At 45.5% G+C, this 16,771-nt stretch overlaps 1 protein-coding gene across 1 annotated transcript in view; it reads right to left on the reverse strand.

The window, feature by feature from the left end:
- The window catches only part of DOCK1 (dedicator of cytokinesis 1), a 523,683-nt gene that overhangs the window by 56,056 nt on the left and 450,856 nt on the right, over positions 1 to 16,771 (reverse strand). The window contains exon 37 of the mRNA XM_027855939.1: positions 9,566 to 9,685. Within this exon, the coding sequence (XP_027711740.1) occupies positions 9,566 to 9,685 (120 nt within the window). The remainder of the gene's footprint in view (positions 1 to 9,565; positions 9,686 to 16,771) is intronic.

Genomic DNA, 16,771 nt, shown 5'->3' on the forward strand with positions numbered 1-16,771 from the left:
TAACCTGGCACAGTCAGAAGACTTAGGGAGTCACAACAGGCACAGAACTAGGTGCACTGGGCAGAAGTGACAAAGAGATGAGTAATTTAGGCTTAATATCAGGAAAAGCGTCCTAACAATCAGTTGTCTTAGAATGGAATGGGAGGCTCAAGGAGGCAGTAGCTCCTCTTGTGAGGCATTTGGTGACAAAGAATCTCTCACCGGTATAGGTGGGACCTTCTGACCTAGGAGGTCGCTTCCAATGCTAAGATTCTACAACATCCAAATATCGATTTTCACTATCTCAAACAACAACACCCATCCTATACTATGGTGAAGCACAGGAGACAGAGAACTAGACTGTAGTCAGCCAAGTTGGGTTCAAATCCTAGCTTTGCCATTTATCATTTGGATGACCTTGGACAAGGCACTTCATCTCTGGACCTCTATTTGAACTAGATGGTTTCTAACTAGATGGGTTGATCTAGATGGTTTCTAAGCTTCCTTTCAGTTCTAAATCTCGGCTCCTAGGATTTCAAATGTCCTAGAGAACATTTCCACTTGGAAGCCCAGTTCATTTTAAACTCAACATATTTAAAATGGAACTCACCATCTTTCTGTCCCAACCTGGCTTCTTTCCCAACTCCCTCTTTGTGTTAACTGCTGGCCTCGTCTCAGAAGCATGAAGTCATCTTGGATGCTTCTCCCTCTTCTGCTTTTCATATCCAGTGCCCGCCAAATCCTCTTGAGGCAGCCATTTAATAAATGCTGGCTGATTGACTGACTGTACTATCTCCCAGATCTACTGCTTTTCTTGCAATTCTCACCTCCATCACTGAAATCCAGGCTCCCAATACTTTATGGCTATGTTTTCTAGCTAGCATTAGATGGTATTGGGAGATACACAGCATACAGGACTAGGGAGATGGTGGTCCTTGTTTCCCCCTCCTTCTAATCTATCTCATAGAAAACACTGGGTTTCTCCTGCTCAGGGATCTACAATGGCTTCCAAATACTTACCTGCCTTGTTTTTCCAGGGTCTCCATCTTCTTGACCAAGCCTGCCTATTCAACTGTATTTTCTATAACTCCCCAGCATGACCCTCCATGCTAGTCAGGTTGATATCACTGTTATATCATCGTTACTGACAGTCTGGGAACTCTGGAGATGTAAGGGAACTCTGGGGCTATGTTAAACTGTACCTCAGTCAGACTTCCCTCTATAATGATAAATGCCTTTGCTTGAAGAGCTTTAATGAAGGGGGAAGAGCTCTAAGGAGCACCCATTCCACTTCTGGACAGGTCTGTCGGGACTCTTTCCCCATTGATCCTAGACTTGGCTTCTGTGGCAAAGGAACACAAATCTCACAGAGGCTCATATTCAGCTGATTGTTAACTGAGACCTCAAGATCTTTTTCAGAAAGATGTCTTGGTCATGTCTCCCCAATGCTGTACTTGTGAAGTTGATTCTTTGAACAATAAGGGTGAGATTTTGCATCGATCCCAATCAGATTTCCTTAGATTCAGCCCAGTGTCCTACCCTTCGTGGAGCATTTCACACAATGCCTGGCACATAGTAGGCACTTAATAAACGCTAGTTGACTGACTCCCTGCCAAAGTATTTTTACATTTAATATTATAAGCTATTAGCTTTTCATACAATGTACCAGCTCTCTAGACCAGATTTGTGCCCTCTGCAGACTTGTAGCAGTATGACATCTATGCCTCAATGCAAGTCATTGATAGTGAGATTATAGCAAATGGGGTCAAGCACAAACCCCTAGGGAGCTCCCCTGGAGACTTTCTTCCAAGTTGGTATCAAACCATTAGTGAGCACTCGTTTGGCTCAGGCATGTCGCTTACTTCTGAACGGCCCTCACTAGGCCCTCTGTATCTAACCGACATCTCTCCATGCTTTTCCACAAGAATAGCACAAGAAATTTTGTTAAATGCTTCTCTAAAATCCAGCTGAATTTTGTCAAGAGCATTCTAGAGGTCTGCTGAACAATGACCCGGCTTAAAACAAAACAGCACAAAGCAACGAATGTGGTTCATCCGACCCGCTTTTCTCGACTCTGTCTATGCTGACTCCCTGGCTTCATCTTGGCTCATGCCCATGTCTTCTGCCTGGAATACACTTCTCCAGCTTCTCTGATGGTCTAAATCCTGAGTCAGTCAGTCGGCCAAGGAGCACTTATGAAGCACGTGCTACGTGCCAGGCACTGTGCTAAGTTCTAGGGATACAAAGAAAGGCAAAAGACAGTCCCTGCACTCTAGGAGCTCACAACCTGATTGAGAGACAACTGATGAACTGGAGATAATCGGCCCTCAGGTCCAGCCCTAGTCCCTAGATACTGTCTCCAACACTTACTAGATACGCAAGACGGCCAGCTCACTATATCTCTTCTCGGTTCTGGGCTGGCAGGCTTTGCTGCAGGGCTGGGGGATCATCAGATGATCGAGAGCTCCTCTGGTCCATTCCCCTCATTCTGCTGAGGACCAAATAGAGGGCCAAAGAGGGGAAGTCACTGGCCTAAGGTCGTAGAGGTAGAAAGAGCCAGAGCTCATTAGCCTGAACCTGGATGTGCCCCAACGCTGTTTGACAGAACTTTAAGCACTAAAATGCAGGCTTTATGGAAAGGATTAAAAAAAAAAAATCCAACACACACACACACCCAGCTGTGTGGGAAATGAAAGCTTTGATTACATCAATTTCTGATAAACTCCCTCTGATTATTAAATGAGGTGCCTTTTGGAGAAGCCTATAATTTAATCTGAAAATTTCATGTAAAATGAAGTCATAGCCTCTGAGAGAAACCTGGGGTTGCGCCCACAGGCCAATGTCTCTCATGGAGGATTGGTAACGCCAGGATAGAACAGCAACCACAGGTCATAGGGTTCGAGGCCTGGACAAAAAGGACCTGATCCCACCTGGTTCAGGAAATGGTATGCAAGCACTTAACACATTGTGAAACGCCTCGACAGAAAGGGTTACTGCTGGCCGATCATCAGCTGAAGGTCAGGAAGCTGGGGATGGCTGGGAGGCATGAAGTCAAGAAAGACTAGGGTTTGAATCCCATCTCCAACACTTACTAGCTGTGCAATCCAGGCCAGCTCACTTTAGTTTTTCTAAGTCTCAGTTTTCCCATCCATAAAGTGGGATGATGACTCCTATAGTCCTAGCCTCACAGAGCAATTGAGGGGGACAAATGAGAGACTACTGTTAAAGGACCTGGGAAACCTAAAAAGCACTCACTGAGCATCACCTTTCATGTAAGGGAAAATGGGTCCCTCGCCTGATCTGGTTTGAGATTGTGTTTAGTTCATTCCCCCCCCCCCCCCCGCCCTCCAGCCTCATTAGTCTCCATGAATGACATCCAAGTTCACCGGGCTTTAGCCAAGCCAGGGACGGTATTCTCCTCTATTAGCTGGGGATCCTGGTTCTGGAGGACCTCACAGGCCACCACCAGGCCCACACTCAGTCTTCCCGCCTCTGGGAACCTGCCACAGCTCAGGCCCTGCTGGTGCGGCCTTGGAGAGCCCAGGGTCTGGTCCCTTCCACAATATGGTGGCAGAAGAAGCTAACAAGGCTGCTTCTCTGAGATGACAGCAATGTCTTATGGGAATACTCCAGCCACTCACCTGGGCTGAATTTCTCTCGTGGAGTATTCAATGCTGCTGTCTCTTCAAGGTCTAAAAGTAGGCTTTTGGAGAAGGTAGCCTTTGATGATGAAGCTGTTCTAAAGGGAAAGCAATCCCAATGGTCTCACCAAACTGACTCACCAAATTCTCACCTGGAATCCTAGAATCCTAGAATCCCCTTCTATGGGAGGTCTTTCCCGATCTTCCCAGTTGGTAATAGCGCCTTGCCCAATGAGATTACCTTCTTTCTCCCTGTATAGATTTTGACATTTGTACATAGTGATTCTCCCCTATTAGACTGTGAGCTCCATGAGGTCAGGGACTGCCTTCTACCTTTCTTGGTATCCCTGGAACTTAGCACGGTGCCTAGCACTAAGCGCCTGCTGACTGACTGGCCTTTCTTGTCATCTCTCACACCCGGTGCTTTATCGCCCGACTTCAGGCCTTTGCACCAACTGTGTCCTCTCTCTAGAACACTCTCCCTCCTCTCTTCTGTCTCTTGGAATTCTTGGTTGCCTTCAAGACCCAGATCAAGCCGCACATTCGACAGGAAGGTTTTTATCTCCTCCTTTGTTTTTTCCTGGGCCTCCCAGCACTGGATGCTTTTCCCCATTCAGGTTGTCTTGAATCTGCTCTGAATGTACACTAGACATACATCTATCTGTGCATGTTGGCTCTCCCATTAGAAAGTAGGAGCCTTGGGAGGATCTTATATCCTATATCTCTGTATTCTCATTATTGATCATAATACCTAGCCCACAGCAGATGCCTAATAAATGCTCATTGACACATTGATGGCAAAACGTCTTTACTCAATGGCGCTTTTAGAAATAACCTGGCTAATATCATTGCCATCAGGACTATCCATAAGGTCAAGGAATTTGGGGGTGGGGGTGTCGAACAATAAAGCCAAAAGTTGGTTTTTGGTAAATATCAATAGACTATAAGCTCTTTAGGCGCAGGGACTATAATTTCTATTGACTGTGTATCCTCAGTCTTTAGTATAGTTTCTGGTATATAGTAGGCAATTAATAAAGGTTTAATGGATTGTACGGGGGTGATGAAACCCATGTAGCTGTGAATACATTTTCCAAGCATTGCTCACTAACATAAAGCCATTAACTCAGAATTCCTGAAAATTCCACTTCTAAAAAGTTCTGCCATGTCACCAACTATGTAGAGCAGTTCCTTGACCTTTTATTTTCAGTTCCTGAAATAATGGGAAAATGTCTCTGTCCTCTCGTTCCTTTGGAGGAAGCCAATGATTCGTGAACTTTGTAAAAGGAAGGGCTATTTGGGGGGAGGGGAAACTCCGCTTTGCTTGAGCAGAAAACAGTCTCTGGCCTTAATCTACTCCTTAGGCTATAAATTATTCACCCTCTCTGTGCGTGCTGCCTGCTTGCTTCTAGATTTTAAAGGTGGGTTAACGCTGACTGACGCTTCCTTTCCCACTCTGATAAAATTACCTTCTTCTTGTTTTTTAATAGCCAGCATTCTATTTTCTGCTCCCATCCTGCCGTATAGAAGGCCAGTGATTTTCCGTGGAGTCCTTGGATTAAGGGCTTTGTTGAAAATTACTAGGCCTCAGCCAAACACAAAAAGCGCAGACAATTCTGAGCTGCCCTAGCAAAGGATCCTAGATTGTCATGAGAAAAGGGAACAGAAAGCTTTGGAGAGAAATTGGAAAATCACAGTAAAAATGGAATGTAAAAGGAGTGAAGAGTAATTATCGGCAAAGCAGGAGGAGAGACAGAAAAAGGATGAAAAGGAAAGCAGATGGAAATGACCTTTTATATTTACAAAGAACACGATTAAAAACTAAGAGCCAGATTAAGAGCAAATCCATCCTTTTTTAGACGGCAGAAAAGCAAAAATAGAAGAATGCTTTGGTGTGGGAAAAATGGAGAAAGATAACAGAGCATCATTCAGACACAAGAGAGCCTAACAGAAGGAAGAAGCAGATTCAGGGGCTGCGTTAGAACTGCAGCTTCATGGGCTCTGGCTACTGCTGTTGCTTTGTTCCCCTCCTAAGACCACCAGCCTGAATCAGGCCCTTACTGTGGCCCAGCTCCTAACTGGGTTCCCTAACTCGAGTCTCTCCCTCTTCCCATGCATCCTTTACCCACCTTCTTAATGAATGTCCCTACAGCACTTCTGACTACACCACTCCCCATGCTGAAGAAGTTATAGTGATTTCCTATGGCTTCCTGGAGACACAAACACACACCCACACCCACACCCACACCCCCCCACCCCCCCCCCCCCCCCACACACACACTGATTTATCAGGCATTTATACCCATTCATAATCTGGCTCCAACCTAACCTTCTACACATTTTATAACACTAATCTACATTCACTCCAAGTTGCAGCCAAAATAGCCTATTTACTTCTTTTATACAACATGCCCAGCCTCTGCGCAGAAGGGACCACCATCCCGCAAGTACACTTCTTCATTGCTTCTGCTGAGCTCCCTTTGAGGCTCCTCTGAGGTGCCACAAGGTGCATTACGTCTCTGCTACACATTCCCCACCCCCTTCAAGCTATAAGTGCTTACGGAGTCCAGAAATAACATTATACCTATTTCATTTATTTAATTACAAACACCAAATTAAATGACCATTTCTATACACCTGGTAGAACAGAAAAGAAGGACTGATTTTGTTCATGTTGACATTGGCTTATCTGTATACATTACATTTTATTTTCCCCCAGTAGAACGGAGGCCCCCTGAGGGCAGGTGTTATTTCATTTTGCTCTTTGTATCCCTAGTGCCTCACACAGAGTAGGTACTTCCTAAGTGCTTGTTGAATTCAATTTAATTGAATTGAGTTGCCCTTGAAGGAACAGAAAGAGATTATGTGAACAGGATGCTATGATGCTATGGCCTAGGAAGTGGTCACCTCTCTCCCCAGCCCTGACTGATGGAAAAGGCTGACACAGAGAGGCTATTGGACTTGCCCAAGTTCACGCAGAGCTAGGCTTCCAACTCCAAGTTCCTCAGACTCCAAATCTAGGGCCCCTTCCACCACTGCCCCAGGACGTCAGTGACAAATGTGTTGGGTTCAGTGGCAGCAATGGCCTCTGGCCTTCTTCCCCTGGCCTTCCTCAATAGGATCATTTGTTCTGAAATCCAGCCAGTCTTAAATAAAGTCAAAGGAACTTGTGTGAATGAATTGCTCTTGTGTTTGTTTCGGAGAAACTCCAAGAGCCCTTCCCATTTTCCCAGGCAGTAAAGCGTGTGTCCAGATAAACACCCACGTTCATTACTCTATTCCATTTTGGGTTAGTTGGGTTGGTTAGTTAGTTGGGTTAGTTAGTTAGATGTGACATAACTCCTCTGGGCCTTGGTTTCCTCACCTAGAAAATGAAGAGATTGGACTGGATGACCTTTAAAGTATGTTCCAGCTCTAGGTGGACGACCCTGTGTTTCCTGGATTTGCCTTTTGGCCAGCAGGGTCAATATTTACTATCAAGAGAAAACAAATTCCAAGGAAGGGCAGTTCCTGAATATCTAATTTAAGGAAGAAATGGTTATCCAGCATTCAGTGCAACAACAGGCATTTACTGAGTGCTTAACAGGGACCTTGGATTCTGCTAATGGGCAGGAGGGGACCAGGACGGGGACTTAAGGGTTTCTAAAGGTGAGGCTGGCCCTTCTGTCTCTGTATCCGGCACACGATTGTAGCCATCGACATTTAGAGTGAGTATTGGGCCCTGTCCTTGGGTAGCTCATATTGGGATGATGTATGATGTCAAGGCTGGTTCTGGGGATTTGGCCACATCTCTTATTCTCTCCTTAGATCCCCAAGCGTGGTGAGTGATTAAATTTTTTAATATGTCTAGAAGAATTTGTGGGTGACAGGTTTATCTTCATGATTGCTCGGTTGGGGGGCTAAAATCCCCTTCTTTAATCTAAGTTATTGTTTTCTTTCCTTCTGCTGCTGCTCCACTATCATTAAGGGCTCTGTCTTTAGTCCACCTTCAGTCCTTGTGACTTCAGACAAGTTGTCCTCTACATGGCGAGAGGCTACAAGATCTGGTGGCCAGATCCTGACCAGGTGGGCTTACAGAATGAAGTCTTCATTTGCCCGTAAGCCTGGCTCAGCCCCTGCTTCTGAGCACCTCCTAAGGCTTAGTCCCAGCCCTCTTAGCCTTCCCAGTCATCACCATTAACAGGAATATATTAAGTACCTAATTACCCACGGTACTGGGCACTTCCCTAGGCTCTCCATCTGCCTGACACATGACTTCACGCTGAGATTATCCCTTCTCTCTGATCTGAGCCTAAACTTTGAAGCAGCTGGGGGTGAGCAGGTGTCAGAAAGCGGGGCTGTACCGTCCCCAGGGATGGGCACAGAAAGGAAACCCCTCTTGCCAAGGAGGGATAAAAATGGGATTGGCTTCAACTGGAAATAGACGCTTCATTCCACAAACCACAGTGTTGACGAGCCACATATCTAACTGGGAATTTCAGATTGTTGTTTAATGCGTCACGGAAGACAAGAGGAGAAAACCTGCCCTCAACATAGACACGCACACACTCAGCTGTAAGATGTCAGGATCACAGAAATTCAGGGTCGGGAAGGATCTCTGCAGGCAACCAGGCCAACCCTTACGTGAACAGCAATTCCCACTCCATCAGGTGGATGAAGGGTCTGCCTGTAGATCCCCGAAGGGAATGCACCACCTCCTCGGCAAGCAGCAGCTCCTTCTGCCTTAGGAAGCTCCTCTTTTCATCAAGCTTACACGTGCCCCTTTGCAGCTTTTTCTCCACCTCACCTTCATACTTTTGCCCTTTGGGGCCACGCACAACAAATTCAGTGTTATCTGCTAATTAGAGGTAGTCATTGTGTCTTAGGCAGAATACTGGACTTGGTATCACGAAGACCTGGATTCAAATCTTGTCATAAACACTATTAGCTGAGTGACCCTGGGCCAGTCACTTAACATTCTCTGGTCTTCTGCTTCCCCATCTCTAAAATGACGGGGATTAGACTTGAAGATCTCAAAGTTCTCTCCCTATCACCTCTCTGAACACCTCTTTTCTCATCTGTGAAACTGGGCTATCCACAGCACTTATCTCCTAGGTCTGTCGTGAGGCTCAGAATGTCTGTGCTATGCTTCTCAAGCCTTAAAGTCCCACTGAAATGTTAGATGTCAATATCACGACAGTACTAAGAAGAATCAAAATGGTGACTCCAATAACAGGGGGCTCTGCCCTCTTGCATTGGTCAGGGTGACTTTAGGATGCCGGATAGCACTGAATCTCAATGCAGTTGTCTCTGGATTCTCCACACATTTACAAGGGATAGGATTTTCTTTGGCTCAGGTTTATTCTGACGCCCAGAATTGAGCGAAATTTCTGGGGTAGCAGAGTCCAAGTGGATCACGACCCATTGGCTCAAGTGATGAAAAACAAAATGGCTTACCCCAAGGCCCACAGGGCTTGCTGAGAGTCTCACTAGGCTCAATATTCCCCTGCCACTTTGGGGAGTGGCCAGGACCAGTATGGTCATTCCCCTCTCTCTACATCACTGGGTCTTTGGAGCCCCCAATCACCACAAATAGCATTCATTAGCAACTGATGAACACCATGGCAGGTGCCAGAGGATTCCAGTAACAAGCACCCAGGGATGACCTCCAAATGAGAGACCTCCAGTTCAAGTTCTTCCTCATTAATGCCTTAAAAAACTGATGGTTTATTCTTGTTTCCAGCCAACCAGTTGAAAATGCACCACTGGTTATTCTTTCTGATTTTGAGACTTTCTACACTTAAACTCTATACACAGAACAGGGAGACTGTACCTAGGACTTGCATCTGACAGCTGACTTCAACCTATTCTGAGAAGCTTCCCTAAGGAAAAGGTTGGCTTCCTTGGAGTTCCATCTGTAAGCATGCTTGAAGGAAGAAGAGGGAGAAAAAAGCAGTCATGGGGTTTACCTTGCCCTTGTCAAAGTAGTGAATGATTTCTTGGTACAGCTGGTCTTTGAGTTGACCTTGGGTAGTTGCTTGGTACCCATCCCGCTGAGTAAGATGGGCAGCACACGCCTCCTCGGACCACTGGAACGAGAGAAAAACGTGAAAGTTTCAGGGATAAAGAAATAAGGTACAAGATGGCAAGAGCCTCCTTCCATTGTTACCAATTCAACACGTCCTTTAAAAACTCGATCATATAGACTCGGGGCACAAAAGGAGATGGACGTTTTCAGGCATGGCACATGGCACAGATGTGATTTGTCAGACAGGTTTTTATTATGGGGGTGGGAGGGCTAGAAGAGGGGTGAAGGTAGTGATAGTAATGACAAAAAAAGGAAGCAAGGAAAGAAGGAAGGAGGAAAGGACCAAAGTGGGCCCTGAGTATTTCCGTCAGTGAACATATGGGACATTGAATTCATCACAAGGGCATTTGGAGAGAGTTTAAACTTAGTAAGAATGGGAAGGGGGCAGACAGTAAAGCTAGGTATAAGAGTTAGCAATCTGAACTAGTTCTAACTCTGAATCTACCCACTAAACCAGCCTGCCTGTCAGTCCCACTATGTATTGGGTAGCCCACTGGCTACTTCCAAATCATTTTCACACAAACCTTTCTCTAATTCTGCCTCTACCATCTTGTCCTTGTGAAAGTGACTTTTTGATCCCCAGTGTAAAAGTATACACTGATTCCTATTAGATTCTGTCTTGCTAAATTCAGTTAAGATCTTTTAGAACATGATTCTCTCATCCAATGTGTTCGCTAGCCAAACCAGCTTTGGGTCATATGGAAATCGGCAAATGTTGTTATCTATACCTTTATGCAAGTCAATGATAAGAACGCGAAAAAGTACAAAACTGGATATTGATCCCAGGGCCATCCACGAAAGGTCTTCCAAAGAGACAACTTATAGATTACTTTTTGGGTCTGGCCATTCAACCATAGCGTCTTGCAGCCCAATTCCCCAAAGATATTTCTGTTCCCAAGGTGATGAGCATTAATTAAGCACTTACTATGTACCAGGCACTGTGCTAGGTCCTAGGGGAATCAAAGGAAGGCATAAAACAGTAAATTCTCTCAAGGACTTCACATTCTAATGGCAGAGACAGCACGCAAACAACCAGGTGCGTACAAAACACGGAGAGAGTAGATGGAATTACCAGAGGGAATTTATCAGAGTGAAGGCACTAACAAGGTGGGAATAGAGAGAGAGGAAGAAAGGTCTTGTGAATAGGGTGGGATCTGGGCTGCCTTGAAGGGAGCCAGGAGGCAGAGGGGAAGATAGAGAGCCTTCCAAGATGGAGGACAGCCAGAGCCAGTGCAGGGAATGCTTTCAAGGAAAGGCAAGCGAGCCTGAGGAACCCGACTGGAGAGGGTGCCCAGGAGAGCAAGTGCAAGAAGGTGGCAAAGGTAGGAGGGGCTTTAAATGACAAACAAAGGACCTGAATGTGACCCCAGAGGTAACAGGGAGCCAGTGGAGTTTTCTGAGGGAGAAGAAAGTATGACATGGTTAGACCTAGGCTTTAGAAAAACTGCCTTGGCAAGTGAGTGGAGGATTCATTGGATGAGAGAGAATGGAGGCAGGGAGACCAGTCAGCTTTGTCCTGGCAAGATGGGGGCCAGAACCAGGTTGTGCAGTATGGGCAGGCAGAGGGGAATGAATGGCCTTGGGCAAGTTGATTTTTTCTTTTACAAAATGGAGTAGCATTTGGATGACATGGCCCAAAGCATTCTGGCTTTAAAATCTATGCATAGAGATAAGGTTCTCCAACAGAATGTAAGCTCCCTGAGTACAGGGGCTTTTGTTTCTGACTCAGTATCCCCAGTGCCTAGCACAGTACCTGGCAGACAGTACAGGCCTGATAAATGTTGATGAATACATGAATTTTATGAACTCGATTGATCATCTCTTTCTGAAGCCTGCAAGAAAGAGCCAATGGAAGAGACACACAAGGCCGCAGACCCCTGACTAATGGTCACTTGGTAAAGTAATCAGGAGAATGAGCATTAAGAGGGAGAAGGAGAGTATTCTGGTTGGTCAAAAAGAGAAGGTGAGGGTCGAAAACTACACAAAACAAAACTGCATTTAAATGTCTTTCTTCTTGCTCTGAATTACTGAATTTCACAGTTGAAAAAGAAAAAAGCAGTCAGACGTCATGCTTACTGGCTGTGGAGCTTCACTGGGACCGTGCTGCCCCTCCAGGCCAGGAGAGGTTCAGAGCCTCGACCTCCCCAGCAGGACTTTCCCCTGCAAACCACATTCTCACTGGGATTCCCTCCGAAAGGAAGGCGGCCCTGCCCTTCATTCAAGGCCACGGTCTCCTCTGCTAAAATAGCCCCCTCTGAGGTGGACACCCCAGGCAGGACTGACCACTGTGGGAATGGTGACGATGATGATGATAGACATTACAAGCACGTGCCCCATTTCTAAAGGGCCTTCCTCACAACCCCCCAGAAAGTCACCAGTTTAGATAGGCTTACTCCTAAAGAAAGAGCTGCCATTTTTGTCACATGATCAGAGCACCTCAGAGCTGGGAGGGAGGGACCCAAGAGTCCAATGGACACCTGAAGAAAAATCCCCTTAATGACTTGCTCAGCCACCTCCCAAGGCAGCCCATTTGGTTTGAATATTTTATAAAGCTCTAGGCACCACTGAATCTTCCAGCCAGGTGCTAGTTACTACTGGCTTTATCATCTCCATTTTACAGATGAAGAAACTGACTCAGAGAGGGAAATGTCAGAGCCCAGAAGAAAAGCTGGATGAAACCTCAGAGATCAAAGCCCCCAACTCTTTCACTTTGCAAGGGAGAGAAGTAGGGCCGAGACTGGTGTCTTCTGATGTCCGCCAGACTGTACGTCTGACCATCCGAGGGGAAAAATGAGACAAGTAAATAAGGAAAGAGAAGTGCCCAAATCAAGTGAGGTCTTCAGCTTAAACCAATATTTGGAGGCAAGGCTGACTGATCCACACCCCCCGCTGAGAAGCCGCCCCCATCAGGCTGACGAGGGAGGCTTCTGCTTCTCTTGCTCCACACAGAATTACCTCATGAGGAAAGGTGACTATTTTCAGATTGTGTCTGTCACTGACAAGAATGGCCTAATCACATCACAGGAAATTTTTTTTTCCTAACTGAATGAAAATCATGCTCTGAAGACAGTTGATTAAGCATTATAAATCCACATTGGAGGCCATATGTTAGGCATAGTTATGACAAATTACAAAGCCTAATGGTGTAAGAGACACGGAGTAATAGGGGGGCCATCTAGTTGGAAAATACAGGGCCCTGCAGCACAGGACGCCCTTGGCTGAATCTGCGGGGGACCAATGACCAGGCCAGCAACGATGAACTAGACAGCTTCCCACTGGACCCGCAGTGGGGCCAAAGACAAATGCTCCTGACACACACACACACACACACACACACACACGCACACACACACGCACGTGTGCATGCATGCATGAGCACACACACGTGTGTGCACGCACACACACATGCACACACACACGCACACATACACAGACAGTCTCTCCAACTAGGCTGTCAATTCCATTTTAATTTCCCTGGTGTATCAGAGAGATCTTCATGTTCACCAAAATAGCTTGTTACTGAAATGCAGACGGGTAAGACGAATAAGGCCACCTGCATTCCCAGGGTGACTGCTGATGTCAGATGCAACTCCTGAAATCTTTATCTTCATAAATTATGCTCCTTTGAGAGACTCTGCATTTCCATGTCATTATCATGGGAAGGAAGGGCTGGGTGGAACTAGATTCCAATGGAACTCTCTTCATTATTCTCGTTATTGTGTGGCTGGCTCCTTCATCCTCCCTGGGCTCCGATTCGAAGGGAGGGCCGCCAGATTTAATGTCAGAGTGCTGGGGTGGGAATCTGGTTCTCTCATTAATTACCCGGGTGATCCTCTCTTAGCCCTTCTGGGCCTCATTCTGCTCATGAGTAAAATGAAGGAGTAGGATCTGAGATCCCTTCGGTCCAAAGTCTTGGATACGACAACGACAACGATGATGATGATGATGATGATGACGATGATGACGATGACGATGATGATGATGACGATGATGACGATGACGATGATGATGATGATGATGACGGCGACAACGGTCAGCCACAAGCTGTTGTGTAGAAAAGCTTCCCTTCAGATGGTCCCACTGCTTACACACATGAACAGAGGGTGTCTAGCCTACGCTAAAGTTGATTGTGTTCTGGTCTCAGCTTACATGTAAGATATCCAAAGCCATCAAGATGCTTTCCCTTGAGATGGCTAGCGGGGAGCACGACTTCTCCTAAGATGATTTTGTTTATTTTCCTTCTAAACAATTTACTTTCCCACCTTCATTGTGAGTCCATGTGCTCTGAAGGGTAACGGGCTGTAACGGGGAGAGTGGTTGCCTCGGTCACCGTCACAGGCAGCATTCCACACCGCGGCTCACTTGCTCGCTCACACTCTCCTGCTCATGAGCCACACCAGACAGTGGCATACCAAACGCATGCAGCCTTTAGCAGCATGAAGAGTCCCATTTGGCATCAGGGACCAGGGTGCTGATGAGCCAGGCAGACAGAGGATTCATCAGGGCACTTGGTGCATTTCGAAAGAGTTGCCATTAAATTTGCCTCAAGTTATCTGTGGATGAGGTGGGAAATGCCTGTTACAGTTCCTTGTATCCCCAAAGGGGAAAACAGAAAGAAGCACAGGGAATCTCTTCTCAGTCATTAAGGAGACAGATGTCCATGTTAGAAGCAACGTCATGCTAACAAGGGGTCTCTATTGAGTCTCAAAATACTTGATACAGATAGTCAGTCAGTCAGTCAGTATTTATTAAACACCTACCACATGCTAGGCGCTGTGCCAAATATTGGAGCGTTATGTAGCAGAAGTCAAGGCACAGTTCAAGTCATTTTTAGCCCAAGCCCAAGGAAGAGTAAATGACTCAACATACATGTATAGGAAAGTCCCCAAAGGAGTGCCCCAAGGATCTGGGCTTAGCCCTAATTTGTTTAACTTTTAAGAATCAATGCTTAAAGGGAATGATAACACGCCTGTTAAGTCTGTGGGTGATACAAAGGTCAGAGTGCTTAGCCTACACACAGATGACAAGATCCCATGACAACTCAATAGGACAGAACACTGGGCTGAATCCCATAAGATGAGACTGAAAAATAACAAACACCACTCTTTGACTTGTCTTAAAAAAAACTAAAAAGCAATTAATTTCACAAGTATAAGATGTAGGGGGTGGGGTGGGGAAGAGTGGCTAAATAGCAATTTATCTGAAAATGATCTGGAGGTTTTAGTGGACCACAGGTTCAACATGCAGCAATAATGACACAAGTCAAAGAGGTGTGATTGTAAGGAGAGAAACTCATATTCCCTGGCTCGAGAGACAACTTTTCCTCTGGACCCTGATCTAGTGAGGCCACATATGGAAAATGGCGCAATTCCTAGCAATTCCATTTTAGAAAGAACGCCTACATGGAGGAGGTGGTTTAGGGGATGACAACCAATTCAGTCTAAGGTCCAGCTTCTTTATACGCCAGATGAGAAGGAAGTGGGGATCACTTAGACTAGAGAAAAGAAGGCTTGGGCACAGTCAGATGACAGTTGTCTGCAAAGAGTTGAAGGGCTGCAGTGTGGAAAAGGGAAAAGATTTGTTCTGATTGGCTCCAGACAACAGAACTAGGAGTAATGGGTGGAGATGACAGAGAGGCAGCCTTTCGCTTCATCTAAGGAAATACATCCTACCACCGAGAGCCGTTCAGATGGGGAATGAGGTGTTTGGAAGGTAGGGGGTTCCGCCCCATTGGAGGTCTTTCAGCAAAGGGCAGATGACCATACAGATGACCTCACTCATGTGTGGACTGGACAAGATGACCTCTGTGCTCCCTTCAAATCAGATCTGTGGTTCTGCACGCGGCTTGGAGATATTTCTGCTGTTCATTCTTCTAACAGGGCACAAGCTCTCTGTTTCTCATGTGATACAATTTACATTTTCCTTGTATTGGACTTCTTGTGGCCATCTGGAGCACCAGAATTTTCCATTTTCTTCTTACTTCCCAAGCCTCTACGGTAAACTGTTTGATTGATACTGAATTATTTACCTTGTTCTTTCTAGTGCTTGTTTTGATTCCGTGCATCACATTAACCTTTTGACTTTTACTTTCCATCACTGATTAAGGGTGTTTAGAATTTCTAATACGCTTTTGTGCTTTGAATTTATTTTTCACGTGATTCTTTTTGATACCTTTAATTGGGCAAACTTGCTTTCAAGTTGTGCACTGTGGAACCAGTAAAGTTCTAATACCTTTCTCCAGATCTCCAAGAACTCTCTCAAGTGGCTTTTGCCATGAAGGCGTGTGATACTCGTCCTTCGGGGTAAGCTCTTCTTTTTCTCCTATCATTCTTATTACATCAGTGACTGCCGCACGTACTTCCCAGGGCGGTGCGCAGGACCTGAAACGTCTTCCATCTTTCCATCCAATGTAGAGGGTGAATGTGTTTACTCTTGGTGGTTAGAGTAGATGCTAGCTTTTGTGGAATGACTCAGTTTGGGTACAGCTGCTCTGCTAGTTGGATTCATGCCCTCCTTTCAAAGGGGCTTCTCAGGATTCCAGCCTAAGTGTGCCCATCTCCTCTACAGAATCATTGCTGTTATTGTTATCTTGTTTTTCTCTTTTGGTGATGGAATTCCTATAGAAACGATCTTAGGGCAAGATGCTATCCTGTGATTATTCCATGTTGGTCAACGTTTTATACGCTATTGCACAGGTGGATAAAGTAAAAGCTTTTTGTAACTGAACAAAGCATTAAGGGTGTCAGCAGGCGGGCATCCCCACTGAAAGCATCGTTGGTACAACTCTAACAGCAGAAAAGAAGATGGGGATGATTTATAGTCATCCTGTTGCACTGTCCTCAGTCCAGTCTTCATACTCTACCATCTTAAGGAGAAGGGAAAATTTAGAACTCAAAATCTTATAAAAGTGAATGTTGAAAACTAAAAATAAATAAATTCATAAGAACAAACAAACAAATAAATAAACACAATGTAAACTCATTTTTAAAAAATTCATGTTATGTTGCAGCAACTGTGGGCAATAGTTTGGCCTGTGATAATAGACGCGAACTAGGGTAGTTTACGATACTCTCTAGGACAATTTGGG

The sequence above is a fragment of the Vombatus ursinus genome, unplaced genomic scaffold (assembly GCF_900497805.2).
Source record: "Vombatus ursinus unplaced genomic scaffold, bare-nosed wombat genome assembly UNPS02011353.1, whole genome shotgun sequence".
Classification (NCBI taxonomy): domain Eukaryota; kingdom Metazoa; phylum Chordata; class Mammalia; order Diprotodontia; family Vombatidae; genus Vombatus; species Vombatus ursinus.